Below are 17,284 nucleotides of genomic sequence, written 5' to 3'. Positions count from 1 at the left end.
TCTCCTCCGTCTGTAGGTCCATGTTACGGGCCATCCTACGTAACAGGTCCTGATGAGCCCGAAGATCTATCGGGGGTGGACCTGTGCACGACGTGCCCGCCACTGCCTCATCCGGAGAGGAAGAGGAAGATGCCTCTGGTGGTAAGGGATCCAGGGGAGGATCCTGGTCTCCCTGTTCCTGGGTCGGAGCATCACCTGCCCTTGGGTCCGGAACGACAGGTGGTGTGGACACAGAGGCCTCCATGCCCCCTGGAGGAGGGCGAGAGATGGTGGACTCTGGGGCCCTTGTATCAGAGTGACCCGAGCGAGAGGTTGTTGGAGCCCCTTGCGCCTGGTGGTATGCCCACGGGGTCCAGAATGACCAGTGAGATGGGCCCTGGTCAGGGTCCTCTGCTCCCTCTTGCCAATGGCCTAAATCTCGCTCCCCGGCTTGTCCCTGAGGGGGGTATGCCGATCTTGGCAGGTCCTCAGAGGAGTGAGACACCGATCTCGATGGCCATGGCGGTGCCGACTGCGTCGAGACGAATCCCGTAGGATACGGTGCCGTCCGGTGCCGATCTAGAGATGTTCTGTCTCTACGCGGTGCCGGTGATCGGTGCCGAGATCGCGATCGGTGCCGATGGCCTCGCCGGTGCCGGGAGTCGGACCTGGATCGAGACGATGACCTAGAGTAAGCCCGGTGCCGGGAGCGGCCTCTCGAAGTCGAGCGTCGATCGTACCGGTGCCGAGAGCTACGTCTCGACGTTGATCGGTGCCGACGATCATAACGGTGTCGAGATGTAGAGCGGTGCCGCGATGATCTTGGCCGCTAGTACGACCGGTGCCGAGGTGATATCCGGCGCCGGGACTGCGAGCGGCGAGGGGACCTGCTTCGGGACCTAGACCGGTGCCGCGGTTCCAGCCCTTGCGATGGAGGGCGCATCAAGGCAGGTTTTCCCCTAGATTGGACCGGGCGAGTCAACGGTGCCGACGGTGCCGGTGGTTGTGGCGGTGCCGGCTCCGTGAGGACGATCAGGTCTCTCGCCGTCGCGAAAGTCTCCGGTGTCGACGGGAGGCACTGTATCACCGCCGGTCTCGGTGGTGACTCTGTCTGCACCGGACTCAACGGCCTTGGAGCCGGAGTCGACGGTGCTGGAGGCACCTGTTTTCGGTGCTCTACAGGTGGACGCGGCTCTACCCCCGGCACCGGGGGAGCCGGCGTCTTCGGCACTGAGGTCCCCGCCTTATGGGATTTTTTATGTCCCGGGGATGATGAACGGCGCCGAGGCACTTGTTGTGAGTGCGGTGCCGATGAGGTCCGGTGCCGTGGAGGCTTGTCTGCCGTGGTCGGCATGGTCGGTGCCGCTGGGGCACTACGCACCGAGGTGCTAGGTGCCGGGGCCTGGCGCGTCGATGGAGCGTCCGGGCTAAGTGCTGCCTCCATAAGGAGTTGCCGGAGTCGAAAGTCCCGCTCCTTCTTGGTCCTCGGTTTGAAGGCCTTACAGATCTTGCACTTATCTGTTTGATGGGACTCTCCCAGGCACTTCAGACACGAGTCGTGCGGGTCGCTCGTTGGCATAGGCTTAGCGCAGGAGGCGCACTGTTTGAAGCCGGGAGCCTTGGGCATGAGCCCGACCACGCGGCCGGGGAAAAAAGGGGGGAGATAACCCCCTTAATCCCCCTTTTTTAACTATATAACAACTATAAACAAGTGAATAACCAACTATATAACTATAAACAACTAGAACTACAACTATAACTGTGAATAACTGGATAAGCTAGGGAGAGTGGAGAACAGCTACGCCGCGCTCCACAGTTCCAACGACCGTCAGGGGCGGTAAGAAGGAACTGAGGGGGCGCCGGGTCGGCTGGGGTATATATTCAGCGCCATGAAGGCGCCACTCTAGGGGGCTCCACAGCCGACCCGCCGGTGTTGCTAGGGTAGAAAATCTTCCGACGATCGTGCACGCGGCGCGCGCACACCTAATGGAATGGATATGAGCAAGCACTCGAAGAACTAACATTTCATTGTGGTTACACCACAGTACAATACATTTACTTGTATAGTATAATGTGTTACATAATTACACGTACACTTGTCAACATACAAGAACAGCGTATATTTTTTTTACCCAATGTGTACGCTTACTCCACAAAATTACTAATCCACAAAATTCAGCAACCCACAATGGGCTTCCCTGCTAAATTAATTAATCACAATCTACTATGGCCTAGTCTACACTACCGCTTAATTCAATACAAGTTACATTGCTCGGGGTGAAACCCCCTCCTGAGTGATGTAATTTACATCAACTTAACGTGGTGTCTACACCGCGTTATGTCAGCGGGAGATGCTCTCCCATAGACATATCTTCTGCCTCTCGTTGAGGTCGATTAATTATGTAGACAGAAGAGCACTCTCCTATCTACTTATTGAGGCTTCATCAGACCTGCTAAATCAACACCACTGAGCCAATCGATCGCAGAAGTGCCGAGTTAGCACCGTAATGAAGACAAACCCTATATGAAATGAAAAATAATCTGATTAGAGTTTCACTTCAGCTCTGGTGAAAATTATATGGAATATCTAAGGCTTGCCATCTGGAGAACAAATGAAAGTGATGTGATTGTTACCCATTACAAAACACTGTTTCTCTAATCAGCCGTCATTTTATATTAGCAATGCAACAGGGAGTGCACAGTCCGCCTAATACTCCCCAACCCACTCCAAAAGAGGGTGTATTAGGAGGCATGAGACATAGGGTAGAATAGAAAACAAGAGGAGGTTTACCTGCAGTGTCAGGATGTCCTGCCGAGTAAAGGGTTCATCTGTCAGGAGATCCTTGTAGCTTTTTGTTTTTATGTTCAGCTGCTCAACTGCCTAACAGCCAGGTGGAAAACAAGAAATTAAAATGAGAAATTATCTGCTAGGCAAACGCAAGACATCTTGCACCCCTTAAAAATATACAGGATGACGTAAACAAATTAGAGACATTCACCTCCAATAGAGGATCACATTGTTTCACTGGGCTCCTTTACTGATTTTGGAAAACATATGTATTTCTTTCCTAACCATTTGACTCAACAATCTATAATAAAAAAAATCTTTTATTTAGGACTCTGTAGCTACATACATTGTTGCTACATGTTTTTCAGACAAAATTCCACATAAGAATGGAAAGAAAAGCACAAAAAGAAAATCCTGTCATCTGTTTTCTAGATTATAGTTAAAATGCACAGAACCACATTTTTATGTGTGGAGCAATATTAATCTCTAATTTAACAGGTGCAATGAAAGTGATTTACAAAATGGGCAGCAGTTTACAGTATGGTAGGAATCAACATCAAAGAAACGCATTGTACTCCTCAACAAATAAAATAATCAAACCAGAATCATCACTACATCACTTCATGAAAGACACAGCTTTACTTAGAAGGAAAGAAACAGATGTACTCACACTCAAGTGCCTTCTCCTACCCAGAACCAAAATTGCTAATATTTTTTCTGCTACTTTAAAAAAGTCTAGAAATGAATGCGTGGCTTATATCACCTAGGGATAAATTACACTGGCCAGAGTGATGTATAATGCACAGCATTTGCTCACAAGTTTCCCCACACATCTGCTCAGCGGAGCGTCTCTAACAGGGTATGCAAATCGTGGCAAAATGGGTAGCAGTTTTACTATATGGGCAAGCATCTATTAAGGACTAGGCTGCTAAGTCATTTTTACTTGTAATCAAAACAAAACTAGTATCCATGTTTCCAGAAGAGAATAGCAAGTATTTTAACCCAGTCTCATCTGTTCCCCTAACTGGAGATTTTAAAACGTACAATGCCATTTAGAACTGGGAGAACATATTGGGGTGGTTCTTTTGGGGTGGAGGTGGGGGGGAAGGGTTGGTGAATTTAGCCCCTTTTCTTGTTTGCAATTGTACAAACTTTTTTGTTTGTTTGTTTTGTTTTTTAAATTTCAGTATTTCAAACAGTTTGCTGTCTGTTTTGTGTGAACAAATTCCCGCTTGTGGATTGTTGACAAATGTTCACTGCATGTATTTCTTACAGTGCTTCTCAATCAGGGGTATGCAGAGGTCTTCCAGAGGCTACATCAACTCATCTAGATATTTGCCTAGTTTTATAACAGGCTACATAAAAAGCCTAGCAAAGTCAGTACAAACTAAAATTTAATACAGATAAAATGAGAAAGTAAGGAATTTTTCAGTACTAGTGCGCTGTGACACTTTTGTATTTTTATGTCTGATTTTGTAAACAAGTAGTTTTTAAGTTATGTGAAAGTCAGGGTACTCAAGACAAATCAAACTCCTGAAAGGGCTACAGTATTCTGGAAATGGTGAGACCCACTGTATTACAATACTGGATAGTCAAGCTGTGTACATGATCACCCAACGGTTTGAAACTGATTGTATGGCAAGGTTTGTATGAACAAACTTTTGCTCACACAAATGTTCACAAAATGTGAATAAAAAGTTGAAAAATGCCATTCAAGGAAAGATCTCAAATGTCCACTAATAAGTTATCTATTTTTCTCCAACTCCAGTTAAAATATTCTTGCTTACTGAAGAAGATTCGAAGCAGGCAATCTGCCCTTTGTGCATGGATATGTACTAGAAAGAAATGTTGTTAGGTTCACAGAAGATTTGTTTGTTCATTCAACTGAAAAAACGTGTGACAGTGAATCAGGAGTTAAACATTCTGGCCTACAAATCTCTCTCAGGCTCAGCTATATGCAGCTTACTCAAATGACAGGCTTTAAAAGTAATATGCATCTTAAATCATTCGATCTGTCCATAAGGGGTGAAATTCATCCCTGTGAAAAGGCCAAAGGCCTCTGCTCCATTTCAGACCTATTTTGAAGACTTAGGTGGGATTTCAGTGGTGTATAGGCCTCTTGCTGGCCCTAGGCACAGGGGTCGATTCCACCCTAATGGAGATAGCGTGGCTTAGAGCAGGGAACTAGGATTACCTGGGTTCTATTCCCCATGCTGCTCCTAGTTTGCTGCATGACCTTAGGGAAGCCTCTTCACTTCTATGTGCCTCAGCTTCGCTGTCTGTAACACATGGATAACACTTACCCACCTCTGTAAAACTCTTTGAGAGCCTTGAATGAAAGATGCTACAAGTGAAAAACATTAACAGTGAAATGCAATGGAGAGCCTACCTCATAAGCAAATACATTTCCAGTTGTCTTGATAGCCACTATATGGGAGTTATTGGTGAAGACAGTGAAGAGCACTGGACAGTGGTATTTACCTGTGGGGGAGGAGGGGAAAAAACACAAATTCTGCATGAGTTTCTGATGGTTGTTTAGACAAATGGAATGGTTGCTTTAGTTGGCTTTGTGAAGAATATTTACATTATTTTTATAAAATGCATTTTTTATGTTCAGTGTACAATTAGTGGTTTTTTTAATTCATGCTTTGTTTCTCTAGTATTTGTGAGTGGGTGAGGTAGAATGACACCTACAAGAATTATAAATCAAGAGAGAAAAATGGGTCTTTGAAGTCTACCATCCAGTAGCAAGCAACATAGTACGTCACATAATGGGGTTGGTGTCTACTCAGTATCACAATATAAATATCGTAATAGCCAAGACACTCTTGTTGAGTGTGCCTTCTCACTACCCCCACCACCCTGTTTTCAGCATCCTTCTCAGGAACATATCCTGGTTTATATCCAGCAGAGGGGCAGATGAGATGGTGCCCTTTGTAGGTTCTGCTGGTGAGAAAAGGAAACACTTCGTATTCAATCTCAGTAAACAGAATTCCATTAAACTTAAGCACGCGCTTTTCAATAAAGAACCTGGCTTCAGCTCAAATTGAGCTGTAAATTTTCCTAAGAGGGTCAGCATAAATATTAAACACATCTTACATAAAGAAAGTGATGAAAGCCAACGGATCAAGAAAACGTATGGATAAACTTAGCAGAAAGCAATTAGAAGATTATTATTAATTCTTGATCAGTTTCCTAGATCGGGAATTCGGAAACAGCTTTGGCTCATTTGATTCTTTTCCTTCTAATTACAATCTGATAAATCACAAACAGGGAGAACTCAAAGATAGCTCAAAGCACCACCAAGACAGGACAGAGAAGCTCCTACAGATATTCACCCACTAGAGTCACCGAAAGACAGTGCTTCAATCTCAGACTTGTAAAAGCAAGGATAAGAAATTTGGGGGATTTTTTTATTTACTAATCTACCCAAAACTGAAGGAAAGTTATCCACTTTATGAGACTGTGTAAGCTTCAGAGGCAAATTTAGAAGGTGTTTTATGGCGGGATGTCAGTACTTTGTCCCACTGAGGGACACACAAGCAAGCTACCCAGAGCCTGAGGCCTGTCCCCAAGTTGCCTAAACTAAAGGAAACTGCAGTTGCTTTAATCTTTAATACAGAAGAGCACTCCGTGAAGATAGTGCTTCATCTTGATGTGAATGGAAGGTGCTCAGATAAAGACAGAGCATTACATGGCTTTTCCTGTAATCGCTCCTCACCCCACTTTCTATATGAAAGAGGAGAACAGACACCTGGGCATGTGTTAAAATTCCATGAGCCATGTTTTAAGAAATGCCTGCAGTTAGGCAGAAATAAAGATCAATTCTCTTCCTTTCATACTGTAGCCCTTTTACTTCATCTAGCACCACCCGATGGGCTCTTCTTAAAAAAAAAGACTGTTTTGACAGTTCCCTGCTACCATAAGCTCGCCTTTGTTATTATTTGTACTGTAGTAGTGCCTGTGCACACCAGCTGTGGAGCAGGACCCCACTGTACTAACACAGATCACGATCCCTGCCCCAAAGTGCTTCAGCCTGCTAGCACGGACTCTGGCACTTGTGCACCGATGACACAGCTAGCTACATATAGCCCACAGTAGTGGTAAGTGCTTCTCCCCCACCCCCCATTCCACCGGTCTTGGCTAGCAGCCTGCACTTCAGTATACATTTGCCGGTTCACCCACAACCTCAGGAGAGAAGGGTTAACTGAAAGCAACAAGTCTTTCCCTTGCAGATGGCATGGGCTCTCTCACCCATGGCAGCTCATGTAGTTCACGTACAATGAGTTGCTCTGATGAGAGCGCATTTCACAGTAGCTGAGACTCTTTTCCTCTGAGTATAACTGGTTCTGAGGAGCAACCCCATCATATTTATTAGTGTCAGCTCCTGCTACCATAAACAAAATCTCCATCCTGATCAACAAGGTCAGGAGTGAAATTGCAATCAGTGCACAGCAATAGGGCCCATGCTCTAAGAATTGGTTACTGACTCTCCCAGCCACATGTAAACTCTGAGCAGTATTCCCCAAAGCCAATACACTGTTAAAGCTGAGAATTTATTCCTCCTCCAAAAGAAGTGGCATTATTTTAGTTACAAATTTACACTCTAAAAAGTGAGGCAATTCTACTATATGGTTCCAACTCCAGCCTTAATGCCCCATAACCTCATGTTCTCCCTTCCATACACAGATCAGAGACCTCCCTTTGCTCTTACCACTCTCTCATTCAGAATAAACACCTCCCATATTGCCAGCCCCTCCAGCAACCATCCCCTACCTAAAAGATTTAGTTGTCAATAGCCACACCACACAAAATTTTCAAGAGATACTAGTGATTTACCTGAGACACCATATAAAGGGACCTAGTTGTCACAAAGTGCACTCTCTGAAAACACTGGTCTACAATTTTTGAGAAGTCGTCTGCTTCAGAGATAAAATGTGCTATTTATTATGTATTTTGATATGCTGAATTCAAATATGACAATTAAAACAACTGATTGGCTACTGTTTTAAGATATTTAAGTTTTTACATTTTATGTCTATGTATATTGTGTAGATAGAGTTTTAATCATAAATTGTAAACCTAGGTCTTTTCATGTGTTTATGGTTGCTTTACATGATATTTCACCTGTCCTGTTTATGTAACACTTTAAAAATCAGCAAAAGGGTTATATAAATAAAATTTATTATGAAACAAAAGGCAAAAAACTATTATGTACATAGTTTAGTCCTATTCCGTGTCTACTCAGCGCTTCTTGGCTTGTCTCTTGTATTCATTAAATGGAGCATCTCTTGTCACTGTCCAGCAATAGTCTGCGAGCATTGATGGGCTCCATTTGCCCTGATAGCGTTTCTCCATTGTTGCAACGTCCTGGTGAAATCGCTTGCCGTGTTCGTCGCTCACTGCTCCGCAGTTCGGTGGAAAAAAATCTAGATGAGAGTGCAAAAAATGTATCTTTAGTGACATGTTGCAACCAAGGCTTTTGTATGCCTTGAGGAGGTTTTCCACCAACAACCTGTAGTTGTCTGCCTTGTTGTTTCCGAGAAAATGTATTGCCACTAACTGGAAGGCTTTCCATGCCGTCTTTTCCTTGCCACGCAGTGCATGGTCAAATGCATCATCTCGAAGAAGTTCACGAATCTGAGGACCAGCAAAGAGACCTTCCTTTATCTTAGCTTCACTTAACCTTGGAAATTTTCCACGGAGGTACTTGAAAGCTGCTTGTGTTTTGTCAATGGCCTTGACAAAGTTCTTCATCAGAGCCAGGTTGATGCGTAAGGGTGGTAACAAAATCTTCCTTGATTCAACAAGTGGTGGATGCTGAACACTTTTCCTCCCAGGCTCCAATGACTGTCGGAGTGGCCAATCTTTCTTGATGTAGTGGGAATCTCTTGCACAACTATCCCATTCGCAGAGAAAACAGCAGTACTTTGTGTATCCAGTCTGCAGACCAAGCAAGAGAGCAACAACCTTCAAATCACCACAAAGCTGCCACTGATGTTGGTCATAGTTTATCCACCTCAAAAGTTGTTTCATGTTGTCATAGGTTTCCTTCATATGGACTGCATGACCAACTGGAATTGATGGCAAAACATTGCCATTATGCAGTAAAACAGCTTTAAGACTCGTCTTCGATGAATCAATGAACAGTCTCCACTCATCTGGATCGTGAACGATGTTGAGGGCTGCCATCACACCATCCATGTTGTTGCAGGCTACAAGATCACCTTCCATGAAGAAGAATGGGACAAGATCCTTTTGACGGTCACGGAACATGGAAACCCTAACATCACCTGCCAGGAGATTCCACTGCTGTAGTCTGGAGCCTGACAGCTCTGCCTTACTCTTGGGTAGTTCCAAATCCCTGACAAGGTCATTCAGTTCACCTTGTGTTATGAGGTGTGGTTCAGAGGAGGAGGATGGGAGAAAAATGTGGGTCCTGTGACATTGATGGTTCAGGACCAGAAGTTTCATCCTCTTCCTCATCTGACTCAAGTGAGAATGACTCTGGTGCATCAGGAACCGGCAGTCCTTCTCCGTGGGGTACTGGGCATATAGCTGATGGAATGTTTGGATAATGCACAGGCCACTTTTTCTTCTTTGACACACCTTTCCCAACTGGAGGCACCATGCAGAAGTAACAATTGCTGGTATGAGCTGTTGGCTCTCTCCAAATCATTTGCACTGCAAAAGGCATAGATTTCCTTTTCCTGTTCAACCACTGGCAAAGATTTGTTGCACAAGTGTTGCAGCATATGTGTGCGGCCCACCTCTTGTCCTGATCTCCAATTTTGCAGCCAAAATAAAGGTGATAGGCTTTCTTAACCATAGTGGTTATACTGCACTTTTGTGATGCAAAAGCCACTTCACCACAAACATAGCAGAAGTTATCTGCACTGTTCACACAAGTACGAGGCATCTCTGCTCACTTTGGCTAAACAGAAATGTGTCCCTTTGCAAAATCAAACACTGACAAATAAGAGAGCATGACACACTATGATTTCTAGAGCTGATATAGGGCAATTTGTTCAGCAGAGTGATGTAAGCTTCGTTATGATTGCATCATCCATGACTTCTAGGAATAACATGATGCAATTCATATCATGTATGACACAATATCAGCTTCAGATTGCATCATTCATTGTTTTGCCTAAAAAGCAAGTACTGTCCAAACCCAGTCATAGATTTATTCATAGATCCAGTCAAAGATGTATTTTAGTCATTTCTGGTTTAAATTGAGATCCCTTCACTTTATAACTCACTTATCCTCCGCCATTCCCAAGTCAAGGGTCGTATATACTGACCCAATAGCATATATTGAAAACTAGAGCCAATCAACAATTTTAAGCATAATTTTCGTTCTCAGTGACCCAGAATTAGTAAAGTTTGACTACATTTATTTCAGAAGCATTTTGGCTGTAGAGCAGTGAAATCAGGCCCCTCTAGGGTCTCTCAGGTTGGGCACCCAAACACTGAAGTACCCAAAATCACTAGTCATTTTTGAAAATCTGGGTACCTGTCTCCAACCTCTTTTTCTGGGGAAAATCAGAGGGTGGAGCCAACCAGGCTCCAATATCCAACCTATTCCAGCATGCTGGACTTCTTACTGTCAGGCTGGGACATGGAATGGAAACAATTTTGGTGACAGTGATGGGCCACCTCAGAAAGCCAGGGACAGAGACACATACACCTACTAGAAGGGGAGCTCTTCTTCGTTACTTATTCTAAGGATGAAGAGCCTAACCCTAAATCATATGCCTTTTTAGTTATATCCCTTCTCCTGATGTATGATGCACATTATTATATACCCTGGACCCCTGAGAACGTTCTAATCTTTACCTGTACAAGCTAATTCATCTGAAAAAGGTTAAAGAATTACAATATTCATAACAAGGTTTAGAAACAAACTATGTTCCAACATGTCTCATGTACATTGCCCATGGAGGAATGCATTCATTTCAAGGATGACGACTTTTTGAAAGCAATTTTACTGAACTATGGGAGAGCAAAAAAATGGTGAGAATGCCTCTAAAAAACACATCTTTTTCTTCCCACACTTTACTCTTCGGCCTGCAATTTTTGTAATATTTAAATTAAAAATTCACCTTTGGGTTGAGATTAAGCATAAAATATTGCAGCCCAAAGGACACTGTTTTGCAAAAAGTTGTAAGTGGAAAAAAATAAGAGTTCATGATGAAATGGCTCCTTTATACTTAAGAGTCTCTATTATGACTCCTTAATATTCTAAACTTGTCGTTTTAGTTGAGCTAGTCCCACTCGAGTTAACAAATGCTGTATAGCAAAATGCCCTGAATTGTGAGCTGAAAATATAATGGCCAAGATTTCCAAACGTGACCTCCATTTTGGGGTGTCCAACTTGAGACCCCCAAAAGCTGCCTGATTTTCAGAAAGTACTGAGCTGGAGTTATAGTAAATTGTGCACCCAAAAATTGCTATTAGTTTTTTAAAACCTTTATCAATTTGTTGATGTTTTACCGATTATGACAATGTTTTAAAGGCATTAAGATTTGTCAATTGAATGCAGAACTCTAAAGAAATCGGTTACCAATCATAGAACTCTTATGACAGACGGTGTGGTCTCGTGGATTTAGCCAAAGATTTAGGAGCTAGAAACTTTTAAATTCTAATCCCATCTCCAACGCCTAGAGACCTTGTTGCCTACGTTTTCCCCTCAGTAAAGAGATTATAATTATCTGCTTCACAGAGGTTTCATAAATTAATTGCATGTTATATGTTCTAATAACTTTACAGCCAAGTATTATAAATCAAACTATAATTTTCTCCCTTATATTATTGGTGGTTCTGGATTGATCCTTGATTTTACATCTTTAAGCCAGCAGAAGCATAACCACAGGCTCTTCTCTAACAGGTTGTTATTCAGAAAATGCCATGAACATGTTCCTCAGAAAACAATTATCTTGAGCTGTCAAATGAGTTATTGAGCATTTTGCCCCCAATTTTACCAGTGTCTTCAAAATGGAGTTCAAATCATGGAGGACTGATAAGGAGGATCAGTGAAGTCTGCTGAGTCACAACGCCCCACGGACTTACAATGAGCTCCATCAACTTCTATATGAGAGAGCGTCTCCCTTTCCCACAATGTTACTATATCCTTAGCAAAGGTAGCATCTCCCTTTCCCTTGGTCTTTTAAAAGCCAGACACGATTCCACTGAATTGATTGGGAAGCTAGGGAATAACTAGCATGGGAAAATTAACATCTTTTCCAGGCTAATGTACTTCTAATTATGCTGTGACATAACACTGCAACATTAATGAAGACTTTATTATTTTATATTCTGTTGCACATTATCTCTGGATACTAAAGTAAGCCAGAGTGAAGGGTTAAGGTACAGGCTCAGATTCCTGTAGTAAATTGGCTATAGTAGTTGTGGGTATCGGCTAAAGATAACACACCATGTAATTTCACCTTTCCAGAAACTCTTACTCTCATCATGTAGTACCTTACTCGGCGAGCAGTCACAAAACGAAATGGGATTACTTTCAGAAATAGAAACTACTCAATGTAAAGGTGGCAGAAATGAAGCCTTAATGAAGAACATGTTGATTCCAACAATCAGTGACAGAGCTCAAAAATAAAATTATGATCCTACATGGAAGGTAACACAAATTACTTTAGTACATGAACCTACAGCTGTAAGAGAATCCTGGTTTGTAAAAGAGCTCAGAAAAAATAAAGAATGCACCAACTCACCTTCACTGTTTTTAGCGAAGTTTAGCTTGACAAGAGATTTGGCATCTAGTTTCTAAGGGATACAATAAAATATGGAAAAATTAATCACTGCTAACACTGACCTCAGAAATAAAATAATATCATGGCATTAATGAAGCCCATTATTATTACACTGATTGCATCATCATCAATAATAAATCACCTGTTATTTTATCACAGTAACTCTGGAAATGAAAAGGGATAGAGCCAATCCCCAGAAATCATATTTATGGAATTTGAGAACAGGGAAACACATTACAGTATTGTAGCTTGATACAGTATTGTCCTAATACAAATGTAATAAACCTGAGATTAAATAGTTCAATTTATACTTTGCCTCAGCAGAAATTAAAAAGGGGGTTAGCATGAAAAGATGAGAGGCAATAACTTGCAGCAAATACATTACATTGAAGGCTATTCTTGTTGATTAAAAGTGACAACTCTGAAAGGCATTTCTGTTGGAGTGCGTAAAGCAAGCAAACTATTTTTGCAATTACACTAAAGTAACTATCGTTTACCTTTTGCTTTAACAGACTATACGTCAGCCCACATACTAACTAGCAAAATATCAGAAGTAATGAAGAATGGTGATGTGAACTCTCAGGAAACGTACATTTTTGGTCGTTAAGAATTTTTAATACAGCTGATACCATAGCAAGGGTTCCATGGATTTTATGACTGAGAATTAGAGTTAAGGGGAAGATTAAGTTGGCCTGCTAGAACTTATTACATTACTTTTACTTTTTTATCACCTGACAGGGAGTCTCTCAGGCCCTGATCCTGCAATTTGATCGGTGCAGGCAGGCCACAGCAAAGTCCTATTGAAATCAACAGGGCTCTGCATGGGCATAGGGATCCTCCAGCGCAGAGCACCATTTATTTCAATAGGACAGAATTAAGTGTTTGATCATCAGACCTTAGTGCCCAATCCTGTAGCTGAGTGCCTTCCTCTTTCAGGTGCAGTGCACCCTCAACTACCATTGACTTCAATGGCCTGAGGGCACCTCGTAGGATCAGGCCCTTACAACCCTAAGAATTTGGGTAAGAATGGCTATTGGTAATGCAAGTAAAACTAAAATGGCCTCCTCCTGAAACTCACAGAGTATCAAACCTACCAATACAATGTATCATAATGGACCACAGGTTTGTAAGCTGAGTCAGGACCTCAGAAATAATAATAAAAAAAGCCTAGTCTGAGAAACATACAGGCTGTCAGAAAAATTGAGTCACTGCCAGATTTCCTGCTCGGAGCTCCTACAACAAAGGCCTTTTAAAAGACAACTAGTTCTGCTTTCAGACAATCAATTAATCAACAAATAAAGGAGGCAGGGAGCTATATTCCTCTTTGTATCCCTAGACAGATATCTACTCGTTACTGTTTGTAGATCTGCATACGCTTTGTGCAGAGACTTGTTGGATCAATTTTGACGGCGCATAGTGGTTACATAAAAAGTCACACGACCAAATTTTGTGTCTAAAATCAAGACTTATGTTCCTTGATCAGAAAACTACAAGATATGACAGCTGGCTCATTCTTCTATGACAGCTGGGCTCTTTTTTTTAAATGTGAGGCTGCCTCTCAAATTGTTTTGTCAAGTCGCAGCATTAATTAGCTGCCACAAAGATAACCATCTGCCTAGTTTACTAGCAAGACCAACAAGGGAAAAGATGGGAGAGGGAATGAACATGCAGTTTGTTAGCGTTGTCTCCGGCCCAGTTACTGGAGGATGCAAATCCAATATGGTGGTTCTTATGCTGTGGTTCTCATGCTGTGGTTCTCAGGCGAGATAGACATCATCTGCAAGAAGGCATAGTAATGGCAATGGCAAGGACTGCATGTCCAATCTAAAGTAGGATTTCTTACTAGGGAAGAAAAATTATTGAGGAAATGGAGGGGGCTCTACAGAGCTGACAATGTAAACCGATGTGTTTGGATGGCTTTGTCCTGCATAGAGATATTTATTACCGCAAAACATATCCACAAATGTATGCTCAACAAAACAGCCCAAATGTTAAATCCAAGGATGCACTCCTTTATAGAGACACCACCTCTTGAAATATCTCAGTTAAGATCAGTTTAAGGAAGATCTAGAAAGAGATGCCGTCTCCCTCTGCTCTCAGAAGAGGAGAGCAGGCCATCTGTGAACAAAGCAAGGAGCTGCAGCTCAAACAGAGGCAGTCCTCAGACAGTGACCCTAGCCATGATTTAGGATCCAAACTGTTGTACTTGACTGCATTTTCTGCAATATTTTAGTCTGCTTCCAGCTAGAGTCGATCAGCACTAGCAAAAGTTGTAGCACATTATTTTATTAGTCAAGATGTATTATGTCCTTAGAAGCACTATCATGGCCTCAGGCTCCTATCCAGTATCCCAGGAGATAGTACAGTGCCGCAGGTCACATCTTTTGGATGAGAGCGAGTAAACAATTTATTTCTTGATAAAGGTTGCTCATGTTGCAAGGCCTAATGTCAGCATGCAAAAATAATATGGGACAACACCTCACTACTGATAGCATTCCCAGGTAATGGCTCCATTTGTAATATGAAGACAAAAAGATGCGACTGACTGAACATAGCCAACTGATCAGTATGTGCTACATTACAAAGAAATCTCAGAATCAGGAAGAAGCTAATTCACACTCATGTTATACATTAACCACACAAAAAGTACATTAAAAGAATATTGTTACAGTGGGCAAGTCAAGCTCTCAAGACAATGCCAAAATTAAGCTTGCTTATTAACTGGTTCTGAGTTCCAGTATCCTACCTACAAGATTCCTCATCAGATTTCAGGTCCCCACTCCACCTATTGGCTTCTAGTCCCCTTCCTCCCCCCCCCATCTCCCTCCTACTCCTAGTTTCCTTGCCCAATCATTCCCAGTCTCCCCACACACCGACTCCCAGTCTTGGTTTCCCCTACCTCCTCCCGCCAGCCTTCAGTCCCAGTGACTGCCCCCCATACTCCTTGTCCCAATCTGCTCTAACCACAGGACCAGTTCTTGTCTCTTTTGCATTCAAATCAGGTAGCTTCCTCCTCCACACTGCCTGGGCCCAGCAGGGGAGGCATTCGAAGCACAGAAGAGAGTCCCCCTGCTCTCAGTTGAGGTGCCAGTACCTGATGCAGCCTACAGCAACCCAGACCAGAAATTTCAGAGGAAGTCTGGCTCAGCTCTGTGCTGGAGCACATGCAGCATGGACAGAATCTTCAGGAAATTCAGCCCCTAAAATCTACGGAGTCTCTATGGAGCATGTTCAAACTGCAATTTTGCAAAGGCTTACAATTTGGCCAAATTTGGGTGGCTTTTCATTGGGAAGGCAAAAGGCACATCCTTGACACAAAGCCCACCCTTTGGTAAATGTCAAGAACCTGCTCCAAAGCCTAGGGGCAGTACAGTTGTCCAAAGGAAAAGTCACCAGAACTTTAAAAAAAACCCAACCAAACAAAAAAAAAACAGGGCCAAAACAACATTTTCTCCTAATTTCTTGGAAACAGTGAGCCCATTTTGGCTGAAGCACCCACAAAATAAAGTTCAGCCTGAGGCAAATACCTGGCAGGGAAAATTTCAACCCAAATGATTAAAGTTTGGTAAAGTTATAAACAACTGTAAAAAAGGGTCTTGTAATGGGGTCAGTGTCTGGGGTCAGCATTGGGGCTGCTGGCCAGCCCCAGGGGGTCAGGTCTGGGCTGCCACCCAACTGCCCAACCAGGTCCAGGATCGAGGCTGCCACCTGGCCCTCCACTCAGGGCTCCACTCCTGGCCCCACTCTGTGGAGGGGTCTCCAGGTGGGAGGCGCTGGGCATAGGGGTCTGTGTGGGGGCGCTGTGGTTCTCAACCGGTGGCCCAGGTAACACATTCTGGGCCGCATATGGCAGCCCATAACAATAAACAGGTTAAGAAGCACTGATCTAGCACCAGTGGAAGAACTCTTTCCCTCCACACACAAACACAACTCTCACTCTATCTCAAATAAAGCAATACAAGAGTTCAGACAGGTGCGTCTGAGTATACAGGAACCAACTGGGATTACCATCTAGGGTCTATTTATCATTGTTAGCACAGATACTTTTGAGAAAGGTTAAACACTATAGAAATCAGCTTTTTTTAAAAATGCCTAAAGTGTACACAGTGCTTGGCCTCTCCTTCCACCCCAAGTACTCCACGTACAAGTGATCCCTTAAAATGTGGGACCAGTGCAATGCAGCAGTATGAGAAACCCAGAACAAAGTGTGCTTGGCATTTCACTGACCGGTCTAGTGGAGCTCAGGCATTTCAGAGGTTATGTCTACACAGCATTTTGGACTGAGCAGGAGCAAGCTTCCCAGCCCAGTTGACAGATTCAGCTTAGCAGGGCTTGTGCTAGTGCTCGAAAAATAGCTGAATGGAGAGTGCTTTGAAGTTGCTGCTTGGGCTGGAGTTCGGGCTCTGAAGCCCATCCCCGTCCTTAGGCTTCAGAACCCAAGCTCCAGTTCAAATTACAACTTCAAAGTGCTGCCTACACAGCCATTGTTCGGGTGCTAGTGCGAGTGCCACTAGCCCGAGTCTGTCAACCCAGCCTTGGAGGCTCACTTCAAAATGCTGTGTGGACATACCTTAAGGGTACACCTACCCTGCAATAAAAGACTTTCTGCACAGCAGGTGACCCGGTGGCAGCTGACTGGGGCTCGCAGGGCTTTGGCTGCAGGGCAAAACCTTGCAGTGTAGATGTTCGGGCTTGGGCTGGAGCCCAAGCCCTGAACCCTCCCCGTGAGGGTCTCAGAACTGGG

At 43.5% G+C, this 17,284-nt stretch overlaps 1 protein-coding gene across 1 annotated transcript in view; it reads right to left on the bottom strand.

The window, feature by feature from the left end:
- The window catches only part of PPIL2 (peptidylprolyl isomerase like 2), a 153,703-nt gene that overhangs the window by 113,472 nt on the left and 22,947 nt on the right, over positions 1 to 17,284 (bottom strand). The window contains exons 6-8 of the mRNA XM_034791061.1: positions 12,502 to 12,553; positions 5,157 to 5,248; positions 2,771 to 2,860 (exon numbers count right to left, since the gene is read on the bottom strand). Coding sequence (XP_034646952.1) covers positions 2,771 to 2,860; positions 5,157 to 5,248; positions 12,502 to 12,553 — 234 coding nt within the window. The remainder of the gene's footprint in view (positions 1 to 2,770; positions 2,861 to 5,156; positions 5,249 to 12,501; positions 12,554 to 17,284) is intronic.

Source organism: Trachemys scripta, chromosome 15 (assembly GCF_013100865.1).
Source record: "Trachemys scripta elegans isolate TJP31775 chromosome 15, CAS_Tse_1.0, whole genome shotgun sequence".
In the NCBI taxonomy this organism is placed as follows: Eukaryota; Metazoa; Chordata; order Testudines; family Emydidae; genus Trachemys; species Trachemys scripta.
Note: the sequence above shows the minus strand (reverse complement) of the source record. Positions and strands in the feature narration are given on the sequence as shown.